The following is a 13,463-nucleotide window of genomic DNA, read 5'->3' on the forward strand; positions in this document are numbered from 1 at the left end:
TTTACCAGAAGCCTTTAGGTGGTTGAAGTATTGCACCAAAAGCATGCCTATCACACACTTGCACACATTATAGCACAGCTACTTTAATTGTGAGCTGTAGCTCACAAAAGCTTATGCTCTAATAAATTCGTTAGTCTCTAAGGTGCCACAAGTACTGCTTTTCTTTTTGCGAATACAGACTAACACGGCTGCTACTCTGAAACCTTTAATTATATAGCAATTTGAAAAGTGTGAAGCACTACTTAATTAGAATTGGTCAATATATGCTACCCAGAAATTTACTATTACAAGCTCCTCCACCTGCTACAAAAATACACCAATTTATGCTATAATGAGGAGGCAGTGAGCTGTATTTCCTTTCTCCAGCAGTGAACGTTCACCAGTATTCCAACAGGCTCCTTACATCAAGTCTATAGTCTGCTACGCATGACCATGAAGATATGTTAGGGCTTTTGAGTCAGAGCATGCAGTCAACCAGTAGGATTCTGAGGACACTATTCTACAGTGCCTCACAGGGCCCCAGTTTGAGCACCATTTGCAAACAAGAGTCCATTGTGAGGCAACATTCAGTCTGAAAGGATTTCCCTTCCCACACTACCTGGTATGTTATGGCCATCGAGGGTTTATAATCTTCAAGTGGGAGTAGAACTCTGTAATAGTAGGATTTTATGTTTGTATTTTGTATGATTTAGAATAAAAATAAAGAATAATGAGATAATGTAGCATGTATTAAATGTATTGGTGTATGATTTGATCATATTCTGCCAGCCACCCTTTTTGCGTGGCAGAAAGGAATGGCCTAATGGGCCATTTGGTAAAGATGCATCAGCCAGAATATGCGTTTGTGCTGATTTCAAAGGCAGTGACAGACCTTAGAGGGTCACCAATTTGTTGTAGGTTTAGCATTTTAAAATAAGGAAAAGAATGCAATGATTGTTTTTCTTTTGCATTGCAATTTGATGTTCCTGTTCAAAATGTTCTGTGTAAATTAGTTTTGTTTTGTGTGTGAATGAGGAATGTGGGAAGGCCATCGCTGAGTCAGATGTACGAGGGAGGAACTAGAAACAGACACAAGGGTGCCAGGAGGCTGCAACACGCCCCTATTGAAGTGTCAGAGGAGGGCAGATTGAGGATTCTAAAAATGAGACAGGCACCTATCAATGGGGACAACATAGCTTTAATAAAAAAATAAGGACAATTTAAGAAAACAAGTACTTGTCAAACAACAATTGATTTCAGCATGACTGAAAAACTCATTGGTCCCAATGAAGGAAAATCACAATATAAACAGGGCTTCTTGCCATGAAACTTTGGGTTAGTCTTGCCAAGACTTCCCTGGAGCATTGTGTCATGACCGACGGAACCCAGCTCCTCCGTACCAGTGATCAACCTAGCTGGCCACTAGGTTGATCCAGACTCTGGACTGGTACCTATAACAACAGTGAGCGTGTGTGTGTGTGTGTGTGTGTGTGTGTGTGTGTGTGTGTGTGTGTGTGTGTGTGTGTGTGTGGTGTAATTGAATGCGTATGCCAATTGTTTGTATCTTCAATAAATGCGGCGTACTGCCTTTTCCCCTATAAAAAAAAATCCTGCGTGCTTCTTATAAACTTAAGAACTCAGTTTCTGATCCAAAGGCACAGGCCCCCTAGCAATAGAGCTAGAATAAAGGTCTTACCACCTTTACACTTAAGCAGGCCTGACTCTCCATCCAGGAGAAGACAACAGTCACACACGTGCTAGATAGGACATTACAAGTTATCACCACTCCACGAGAGCATGGCAAGTGCATTCTCCATGGCATAATCTATGTTGTTGCTTTAAAAAAAAGTCAAAGTTGACCAACCCAGGATTGAATTTACCTAAACATGTCCGTTTGTACCATCTGACTCAGAAGAGGGATGGGGTAGGGAGGGGAATCTCTTGCAAAATAACAGCATTCCAAAAGATTAAAAACCCTCAAGTTCTCAGATGGGCAACCCTCCCGCATACTCCCCCAATCCAGAATCTTGGGTTTCTTTGCAGTCATACATTTTAATGCTTCAGAACCTTGCCACTGGGCTAATGTACATGCCAGAGGCTCTGCTAGTCCTTTCTGGTTGCCCTTTTCCCACAAAGGGTTACAAACATGATCTTAGAATAAGAAATTTTAAATCTTTATTAAGAGTCCACAAAATATTTCTCAGATGGGACAATGAAACACCACAGGAGAAGATTTGATAGATAAAAATTAGAATTTAAAAATGGAGTGGGAACATTTCTAGTGGTATAAGGTTATTTTAAAAAAAGTTACAACATTTTACAAAACTAATTCTAGGTCAACTGGTTTAAGCATCTCTTTAAGAGCAGGGTAGGCCATGAATGTATGCAAACCTGATTTTCAGGAATTCCAAGTACCAATAACGCCAGAAGTCAATGCATCTTTATACCTTGGGGCGGGGGTGGGGGGGGAGGGAGCAGGGGAGCCAATACAGTGCCCCTAAATTGCCAATTTAAGTTAAGGAAGCTTTCTTCTGCTCTATTCCTTTCAACTGCCCAATACTGCAAGGGTCTTTGTTCTTAAAGGCAAAGTGTTCAGTACTTTAAATGGATTAGAACATCTCATTCCAGATGTAATCTCACTGAGATTTTGATAGTTTTTCTAACTCCTCAATTTTATTAATTCTCTTGTGCACAAAGAGATTGTCTTCTGCCAGCCCTGATCAAAAGCTAAACACAGAATGCAGCATTGATCTGTTCAAACTTGATTGATAACAGATCGATTCAGTTTAAAGAAAAAGCTCCTAAGGCTATGTTTACATCATGAGCTAGGGGTGTGGTTCCTGAGCTCATGTACACACGAGAGCTAAGGCAAGTATACATAGCTGGGTAACTGCACTTGTGCGTGCAGCAGCAGCGTGGCTTAGCTGTGCTAAGTACAAACACTCCTGAAATGAGAGGATATGTACCTCAGTCCAGCTAAGCTGTGCCACCACTGTGACTGCAAATGCTATCATGACTACACCACTAGGTTACACCACTATTTATACTTGTGCTAGCTCTCTTTGAGCTACTGCAGGATGAGTGTGTAAGCTGGGAAAATCACACCCCTAGTTCATAGTATAGACGTAGCCTCACAATCAATCGTACAGGTAGGTTTCAGAGTAGCAGCCATGTTAGTCTGTATTCGCAAAAAGAAAAGGAGGACTTGTGGCACCTTAGAGACTAACTAATTTATTAGAGCATAAGCTTTCGTGAGCTACAGCTCACTTCATCGGATGCATTTGGTGGAAAAACCAAATGCATCCGATGAAGTGAGCTGTAGCTCACGAAAGCTTATGCTCTAATAAATTTGTTAGTCTCTAAGGTGCCACAAGTAATCGTACAGGTAGGAGTTCAAATCAGATTTCACTGCTGTACTGGTCTGCATTTCATATTTGGGGAAAGGATATGCCAGGAGAAAGTCATGCTCCTGCTTGTGGCCTTTTTTGCTAAGAGTTTGCCTTTCCCACCTTCATCTTCCTCCCTCCCACCATGAAAAAAAAAATTGTTAAAATGTCCATTTTAGGCTCCAAATTCAAGTTTGTTAAGAAAGCAGTGTTTTACAGACATCAGGGCAAAGGAAATGTTTCCATGTTTCAGCTGTTTGTAAAAAATCCAATTAAAACTTTTGTTTGGATTTAAACATTCCCAATGCAGAGTTAGCAACCCAAAACACCTCAGCTATGTGCCAGCGTGAGAACGATAGTGAAACTGACTAGAAACAGAAGTGAAACTAAATGGTCTGTTTCTTCACCCATGTTAAATTTAATCATCAGAACTTAAAAACGAACAGCTAATTTTTTTTTTTTTTTTTTTTTTTTTTTAAAAAGTCCTGAACTTGTTCAGCATAAGCTGACACAGTCCCTTTCATTCGTATGACATGCATGGCATCTTTTCCCCAGGATCCCAGACAAATATTCTCAATCCATCTCTACGAGGTATTTTGGGGAAGTATCCTCATCACATCCATCTTCAGTAACCACCCAAGCCAAAGTCACCGAGTAACTCTTCTGTGATGAGCTGGCAGCTTGCTCCATTAGGCAGGATTATGGGGAATACCATGAATGCGTCAGGTACACTTAGGAGTCCTAATGTCTTCTACTACGGCTCTGAGCTTTGTTGTGCAGCTGAATCTGCAGAATGTCATAAAGCACCTTAGAATGCAGGTAGTTAGGTGGGTGCTATACAAATGGCTGATGTGACATATTGTATTGTCAAGTTCATCAGGTCATACACATGCAACTTCCCATCAGCCTTCGGAGCTAATTGTGTGTTCAGAAAGGAGAGCCGTAGTACAGCTCCTTTCACAAACACACTCACAATGCTCCCCAAACATGAAGTCTGCTTTCACATTCAGGACACACAATGAAGCACAAAGAAGGCAGCCAGGGCTGACAAACCAGTTATGTGTCTTTTCTTTGTGCGGACTTCAGCACCCAAATTAGGTCATCTTGCTATGAACAACCTTTTTACCACCACCACCACCACCACCACCACCGATTCCTCCCAGGGGCAACTCTGCCAAATTTATCAAGAATCTTGTGCTATTTGGTATTTTTCTTGAAGCTCCAGCTCCTGGAGTCTTTTGGTTAGATGGGGCTCTTGCTTTCATTTAGTAAGATTCTAGGCCTCTTGGTGGAGGAAAGTTTGGAAAAAACAAAATCAAACCGTAAAGGCTCAAAAATCAGGAGACAGAGAATCCGAAATGCATTTGTTTTAAAAAATCTCATGATTTTTAAGATAATCTCATAGTTTTCTGGGGCATGACTCGTGATTTTTGACGGTTTGCAGCTGGCAATACTGTTAATACTTGCTTCAAAAAAGCATAACTCCTGACTGTTTCATTCAAATATTTAACAGGCTGCAACACTAAAGTTCGAGGTAGAAATGTTCCTGTCTAGAAGAGTTTAAATCTTGCTTTTATGTTCATTGAGGCAGGATCTGTGTCTGCCTCACGAGCACACAGCACATTATGAGCACTGACAGAAACTAATAAATAAGACCACTAGCTCACATCCATTATACTTAAACATTTTCTGAAATACTGAAAGTTTGCGGCAGGGTAAGGTACAACAACAACAAAAAAAAGAGACAGTAGATAGAATTACCATCCATTATGCTAGAATGATGCCCCTGCAGCTTGCAATAGCAAGTACAAAGCCACCCCATGTTACACAATTTAAAGACATATTCCAGTGTTATAAAGAATACTCCCATTGTTCCCACACAGCTGTGATTAAGCACTTCTCATATATAGTTCACAGGATTTTATTAAAGGTTCAAAATGCTCTAAAACTCCACTCCCTGTGGGAACTAATGGGATTCAAGCAAGCAAGCATTCTCCCAGGGCATGTTTTAGGGTAAGCATACAAACATGTTTAGATTAAGAGCAAAGTGATGACCCAAGCTATATATAGCAGAATATTGAGATTACAGCAATGTAGTAGAAAATGCTATAAATGAGAAGGGCATTACATTGCCTAACAGTTTCCACTAACCTTCAGAACTGCTAGTTGTATGTGACCTGCTGCATGCAGGTCTAAAACCTCCAAGATCAGGTTGTTTTCTAACCTGTCATTTTGGGTCAGACAGCCTTTTCAATGCAACTTGGACTCACTGAAGCAATCTGTTTTCGGAATGTGGTTTTAGCATTTCTAATCAGCAAGTCAGTTGTGGTCAGACATAGGGGTTAGCTATTTAATAAATTTTAGTTTTCCTAACTGGCTATACTCAGCTATCATTTATACATAGATACAGACAATTTTAAAATTATCCGCATCATATAAAAAGTAGCAGAGGACATAAGAATGGTAAACGACTCTTTCCCTTCCCCTCCCCCCCCTCGATACAACTAATATAGGTCAAGGATTTGTCAAGCTGTTTTTGACATACCTTACAAAATGCCTGTTGCCAACTGTCTAGGAAAGGACAGCAAGCTGTCTTTGGCAGGGTTATTTGCATAGACAAAGTTGCATATTGGGCTAAATACCAGCTGTTTATGTGTTAGGACTGCAGTGGCTAAAGATGACATTTTATAGAGAATATATTAAACACAGATTGAAATGAACTCTGGTACCCGGGGGTAATTATTCCCATTTTATACCATGTACACTTGGAACACTGCCATAACAATATCATAAGTCAAACAGATCTTGCCTGGCTGGAGTTCTTCAGAACTGTATGTACATTCTGCATTCCCCCTAGAAATGGGGCTGAAGCACTTTAGGGCATTCTGGCAGGGCTTCTGCAGGACTGATATTCAGTGGTGCTGCTATAGTTGTACAACTCTGGAAAAGGAAAGCAAGCAGAACAGCTCCTGAAATAAAATTTTTTTCTGTATAGCCAAGAAAATGGAGCTTACTGTTGAAAAATGGTCTTCCTGAGTTTTCTGGCTTAGCCCACAGGAGCAGATACCAGAGCAGAGAGCTGGGTCTTAGAAAAGCCTGCTGTCAGGAGCAACTTTGCTTCTGTGCAAGAGGCATCCTTCCACATTCTTTCTACCTCCAGACTTGGCAGAGTATCCATTTGTGACCTTCTTGAAACCAGTCAGTCAACCAACCTTCATGGGAGGGAACAGAGGATAGTGATGGTCGCTTCTATGCAAGTAGATGCCCAGCTAGCCCACCCCAACAGGATTTCTATCAAGAGTACAAGGAACAGTACACATACCTTTGCACCAGCACAGGTTCCTTATAGGCTTGAGAGTTAAGCCATCTATTTCCATCTAACCTGGTGAGTCACTTAACAGCCAAGATGCAATGCTTGCAGAATCCCAAATACCTTGGGCTAGGCTTTCCCTGTTGAGTGGGAGTAGAGAAAGTTTAATATTCTCCCATGGCAGTTAAGTGGAGGGAAACAAAGACCCCATGTGGACTGAGGTATAGCCAAGGCTAATTGTAAAGAAGGAAGCCCATTCTCAGATAGTGGAAGGACAAGGTGACAGACATGTATGCGAGCCCTCTATTAAGCGTTCTTTTCTCATATCCTTCCTGAAACAGTCTTCCCCCCCACATGAATTATTCATTACCCTAATATGAATGGATATTCCCCTACAGCAGGTTTCAGAGTAGCAGCCGTGTTAGTCTGTATTCACAAAAAGAAAAGGAGTACTTGTGGCACCTTAGAGACTAACAAATTTATTTGAGCATAAGCTTTCGTGAGCTACAGCTCACTTCATTGGATTTAACTGCTGATGGGCCTTTTTAGTTACATGAAATGGGTGAAGAGTCCTGGCCAACAGGGATTGTTATCCTGTTAGAAGAGCAGAGAACTTCACACCCTCCTTTGCCGGAACATTACACATCACAGCATTTTTGGTGCAATTGTTGTAAGAAACACATGGGAACTAGTCATTACTTTCTCCGTAGGAGCACTCTTCCCCAATACAAGTGAGGCAAGATTGGGAACAAGACGACTGACCGGCTTAGTTTCCACTTTCCTACCCTTGAATAAGCTTGATTTTAAGTCTACAGCAGGAGATCAGTTCAATTTCCTGTAGTGCAGCCTCTTTAGGGCTTATGGGGGAAGTCTATTATATTGGAACATGCACGTGACACTTAGATTAAACAAAAGACTTGACTGTTCTATTGCTGACGCAGACTGATTTTCCCTGCCATTTAGAAACCTGCATTTTTATTGCAGAGACGTTTGAGGTTTAGGTAGTGAAACAGTAACCTTACGGCATGCAGGGCTGTCATATTTACACTGGAAGTACAATTATAGCGGCTGGATCTGAAGAGTAACCCATTCCATATCAGCTACCTTCCAACAGCAATAGATGGTCAGTTTTATGTTGAAAAGTAGTGCATCTATGGGGCCATACTAGAAACATGACATTTTGGTCCCTCCTCCTATGCCTAAACACCTGTTGGTAATTTAAAAGCAAGTACTTGCCAGAACTGCATTTAAGAGATTACAAATAACCCAGGGATTGGGAGCCTTTTTTGGAAGGGGGGGGGTCATGAGCTGTCAACCTCCACCCCAAACCCTGCTTTGCCTCCAGCATTTATAATGGTGTTAAATATATTTTAAAAAGCATTTTTAAATTTATAAGGGGGGGTTCCACTCAGACTTGGTATGTGAAAGGGGTCACCAGTAAAAAAATGTTTGAGCCTCTGAAATAACCCCTTTCATTTACATCTACAGACCCTTTAAATTAAAAGGAGTACGTGTGGCACCTTAGAGAACAAATTTGAGCATAAGCTTTTGTGAGCTACAGCTCACTTCATCGGAACGTAGCTCAAATAAATTTGTTAGTCTAAGGTGCCACAAGTACTCCTTTTCTTTTTGTGAATACAGACTAACGGCTGCTACTCAAACCTTTAAATTAAGGTTCTCTGGTTTAGGTGCTTGCACTGAAATTTTTGCCATAGCAGCATGTTAGGAGCTTTATTCCCGGCAATTGTTTCAGGTCGTTAGAGTATCATAGCTCTTGCTGGAGAAAGCCTAATTTGGCCCTTGGCAGGTATATAAAAATGTTTATAGTTTTAAGTCTGTTACTAGTTTAAAATCTTACAGGTTTTTGGCACTTGTTTAAAAGTAGAATTCTTCTCTCCATCTCCCTTCTCCCATGATCTACACTGGTTACCTACATTTCATCCGATATTTATGCCAATAGTAAATTAATGGGAAACTATCCCAAACAAAGTATGATTATAGCAACTAACTATATTTGGTTTTCATGCCTTCTTTCCTTCCTCCCACTGCTAAAGCAAGGTCAAAAGCCATGACATCCTACAAACAGGAATTGTCACACTCAATATACCATATGAACCTGGGGTCCCACTTTAAAGCCTTTCTTCACACAAGTAATCCTGATGAGGTCAGTATCATTACTCTCCTGAGCTAGCCAAGTCACATACAGACCAGCTACAGAAAACACTTATGGTATATCTGAGTTCTCAAATCTTAGTTTTAGGATTCAGTGTTTGTGATGGCTTTCACTAAAAAGTGAGATCTGGTTTGTTCACCACCCTAGAATTGATCCAACAACAGCTGATGACAAGACTTCTTTATAGGAGAATAGCGACTTATTGAAGAGCATCTCCAAGTTACCTGCTCTAATAGTTTCCTCTTCAAGTTCCTGATGAGGAACTGAAGGCATATTTTATTAACCATAGGTTTTATTAACCTATTCTGTAAGTGGGATATACAAGTTAAGCAGTGGTTGTGCAACACCAGAGTGCTAGAATGCGGGGGGAGGGGGGTTGGGGAGAGAAAGCCTACAGTACCCTTATCAGCAAGGTTGTGAATTTGAGCTTGCCTATACCATTAGCCATCTTAAACAGCCCTTGATGAGAAATGTGGCTATTGATGGTTTGAATGCTTAAAGCCTACTACTTTCAGCCTCTCCAAATACGGCTGCTAGTTACACATGCAGGTGTACGGTTTTCCTACTCTAACATGCTCCTGTTTTGAAGGATGCAGTTTGTGCATTGTGTTCTGTTCTTGAATACTGGACTGTGTAGAAGCGATGGGGAGGCAGTGCTCCAAGATGCACTGAATGATTTACAGCAGAGGATGTTTTACTAGTTCTTTTGATAGCTTCCAGTGGTTGAGTTTCTCCTTTACTTAGCTCTGCTTAGTTTACATAGCTCCACTTTTGGGAAAGGCCCCACGAAAGACTATAGTCCAGTATTAAGCTAGGCTGCCTCTTACAGTACAACTGAAGTACAGTAAAGGATGCAAGTCTAGCCTGGGCACTTCATGAAGCCCATGACTAAGTTTGTGCCCAAGATGAGAATGGATAAACAAATGCATCTAAAATGTGTATAGCGGAGACCCCAGCGGAATAAGAAGTTTAGGGCACTGTGTTCATAGCATAAAAAAGTTAATTGCACCTGGGACTTGCAAGACACTCCGCAAGTGGTAGAACTGCCCGATACTGTACCTTCCCGCTGTAGATTATTCTGAGTGAATGAGGAAAATAAAAGTATTCTTAGTTCAAAGTGCTCTGGACCTACTACAGTACAGGTAATGTAGAGGGGAGGGCAGTGATCAAAAGGCCTAGTCTAGCTTTGACAGTTGACATTTTGGTACCATCACTGTTGGTAGATGCAACTCCCCCTGCCAAAAAAAATATCAAGACTACAACCACAGTTTACACCAGTTTTACATTTATAATTGGACTTTTATAATATTCATGATTAGCACAAAGTTCATAACCATAAATTATACATTATCTAATTTCCGTACATAAAACGTTAATGATATATGTATTTGAAGAGTGGCACAAAGGAATACAGCTCCGTTGACATTCTCAAAGAAAAAGGTGTGCGGTGGATGTGCCATTTATACTACTACAGCACAACAAAACCAAGAGCTGCCAAACCCTATCAGATCAAATGACACTGCTTCTAGTTGCCAGTCAGGGTCAGGAATTTGAGTCAGCCCAAGATGGAGCAGAAAACCTTGACTCCAGCAGCAGAGTTAATAAAGGTGCAAAACCAGGATTATATCCCTTTCCACCACCTCAAATATTTTAGCACTATATCCCTCCCCCATCCTGACACTGCACTCTTCGAATCATTGTTACCTTAGCATATGCTCATAGTACTCTGGCAGCCCATGCGCACACATGCCTGCTCCGTTCAACTTGCCATACATATAGCTGAGATTTCCTTTTGTACCATTTAATGTCAAATGAGTAACATGCTCTCCCATCTTGTTAAACAAAAAAAAAGCATCTGGGAAGTTTGCTTGCTCTCTGGTATGATCAGATTTATTCTCTTTCAGTAATTAAGACTCAAACCTACCCCAGAAGGTACAGAACTGGCTCAATCTGCCCCCCAAAAAACTTTCTGCAAAAAATTTCCCCCATGCTCCTCCAAACAATTTGCAGAGTACTTTAAGAAATATTCTAGAGACCATTCTCCTTTTTGCATACAATGCTGCAAATGAAATGGGGTAGTCAGATTTAAGCAAACTTCTAACAGTCCACCAGTAAGAAGATGCTGAACTCAATTCTGAACATCCATGCTACCTACTTAGTAGCTTCAGCTACAGTACTTTAAAGCTTTAACGACTTGGTGCCAGGTGATTCCCCAGCACAACCACTGCTGGCAATGGGTTTGCAGCAAGGAATATGTGCTCCCTCTTCCCCCTGGCCTCAAGTAGTTATTGCTGTATTCTGAGTTTTAGATAAATAGTGCCTCGACTTCAGTCGAGAGTCTTGCAACATAATTAACAAAAGCTGCCTTTGGAGGTTGAAATGTAACTGGACAATAGCAATAAATAATGGTAACAGGTATCCTCTGGAAATCCTCTCACTGAGTGGGACAGCAAGTATTCAGCCAACCGAGGAGTTATCTGTGTCTTTAGGACCACTGTAAACTTCTCCAAGAAGTTAGCGGACAGGAAGGGAGAAAAAAAAAAAAAAAAGAGTGTAGATCGGTCAAAGAGCTAGTTACATATTGAAACCATAAACAGGTGGCTGGGTGAATCCTGGAGCTGTGTATCCGTAGGGGAAGTTGGCCTGGGGAGGTACTGCGCTGGGGCCTGCTGTCAACATTAGCTGCTGGCCTGGAAAGGGAAGAAGGAGTTTGTTTAAACAAAGCTTCGCAGATGTCTGGAATAAAAGAGAGGAGGCTGTGTTAAACTGCCCAGTCTTTAGAATGGCTATATAGCTGGTTAACAAGCATATTTGTATTATAACAAACAAGATGGGAGAACCTAAACTATACCTCTTCCACTGAGGAGAGGACACAATCCTGTGAACAAAACAGGCTATCTAGCTTTTCTTGCTAGACAGATTTAGAGCAATTCACAGTACCTAGAGCTCAGTGAAATTTTGACTAAGACTTCAAGCCCCCAACCCCACCCACCCCCCGACAAAACAAAAAACCTTAATGACACCAAAAACATGTCATGAATGTGTGTCCATTTTAGAAAAAAACCTACAAGAATAAAAAAACAGGAAGTGTCTTGTTTCAACATTTCAGAAGGAAATGTTGAGAAATGGAAAAACCAAAGTTTCAGAATTTGTTTAAAATAAAAATGTTTAAAAAGCCTCAAAATCTGACCCAAAACAAGACAAGACACTTTGTTCTAAGTGTTAGACCCAAAGAGAATTTTGGGTTTTTGAATTTGCCAATGTAATGAAAAATACATTATCTGCCCACCAATGCCAGTGCAAGGTGAGGTAGGAGGTGCGGGTGGGGAAAAAAAAGTATCAATTTAGCTTGAGAGACAGCTACACAGCCTCCCAATAATACAGATTGATTCCTTGAAATCAAAACAAATTTATATGGTTAGGACTCATGCATGGTCAAAATTTTGACAAAAGCAATTCAAGCTATTGAATTTTCAGCAGCTTGTGTACATGTACTACCGCAGATTGCAAACGCATCTTATGAACACCAATAGCGCACATGCCTCATGCAGATCAACTCAGTGATAACCTTTCCATTAGAGAGTGGACCACAGAGCTGCTTCAAGTCAGTGCTAGTGAGCAGAATCTACCTTGTCCCAAAATCAACCTATGAAGCAGCCTTCTGCTCAGAGTCCATTGTGAAAGAGACCTTCCATTTACCTGCTTAACACAAGTTCTTTCTAGACCAGGCCATTAAAAAAAAAAATCCATTCACTGCTTGATTTGTCAAGTGGAAAGGCAGACTTCCAATCTCTTTGAAAGGTATCAGACAGGAAGTACAAGGAAGAATTTGTTTCTTCTGGAAATCCAGAGGAGACTCTGGGAGCCCAAAAGCCATGTGTATTTGCATTCACCCAATGGCTCCTTCTCCCTTTCCCCACTATTGAAAGGCTTGGGATTTATGCTTTGTCTAAATGAGTGGTATGGTAAAGGGTGGAATAAGCCAAGTTGGATTGTTTCAGCTGAAGTACTGCTACTCATTCAAATGTTTAAACTAAGTGTTGCACAAAAAACTTTCTAGATATTAATAAGTACAACTAGACAGTTATCCAGGATAAGGGCTCCAAGTAGTGTTCCTTAGGTGGGAGAAGACAAACTGTTTCAAGTTGACTGGAGGTGGAGGATATCCATATTACAGATTAGTCACTTTCCTGTGACCTAAGCCCAGCATGAGGAGACCTAACTGTTAAGAATATCTTGCTAGCAATAAAATAAAAAAAAAAAAATAAGACACCAAGTCTTTCACCTACCAAATACTATTGTAGTGGGTTCAGCTACTTGTTCCTCTTCTTTCCTTAGGCTTTCAGAAGCATCAAGTTTATCCACCTATGTTATAAAGTGAACAGGAGACGCGTATGAAGGCCTTGCCTAAGTTATGTGCCACCTCTTAGTGGTAGGTCTCATACCAAAATGCTTCAAGTCTTAAAGGGTTGCCCTTGCAAGTCTTATTTTGAAGCCATTAGAACATACTTGTGTGTTCCAAGTTGTCCATGGGGTCTAAAACCCAAGAGGGGATACTAACTCTGAAATAAGCATCAATTTTTGCTTAGCTAGATACAAAGAAGTCCACTATCTG

The 13,463-nt window shown here is 40.8% G+C and overlaps 1 protein-coding gene across 4 annotated transcripts in view; it reads right to left on the reverse strand.

Moving 5' to 3' along the window:
- Positions 1 to 10,116: 10,116 nt before the first annotated feature.
- The window catches only part of LOC119843599 (clathrin heavy chain 2), a 58,765-nt gene continuing 55,418 nt past the window's right edge, over positions 10,117 to 13,463 (reverse strand). For all 4 annotated transcript variants that reach the window (XM_038373153.2, XM_038373151.2, XM_038373150.2 and 1 more), the window contains 2 exons: positions 13,138 to 13,213; positions 10,117 to 11,538 (listed from right to left, as the gene is read on the reverse strand). In XM_038373153.2, the coding sequence (XP_038229081.1) occupies positions 11,423 to 11,538; positions 13,138 to 13,213 (192 nt within the window). In that variant the 3' untranslated portion in view covers positions 10,117 to 11,422. The remainder of the gene's footprint in view (positions 11,539 to 13,137; positions 13,214 to 13,463) is intronic.

The sequence above is a fragment of the Dermochelys coriacea genome, chromosome 15 (assembly GCF_009764565.3).
Source record: "Dermochelys coriacea isolate rDerCor1 chromosome 15, rDerCor1.pri.v4, whole genome shotgun sequence".
Taxonomy (NCBI): Eukaryota; Metazoa; Chordata; order Testudines; family Dermochelyidae; genus Dermochelys; species Dermochelys coriacea.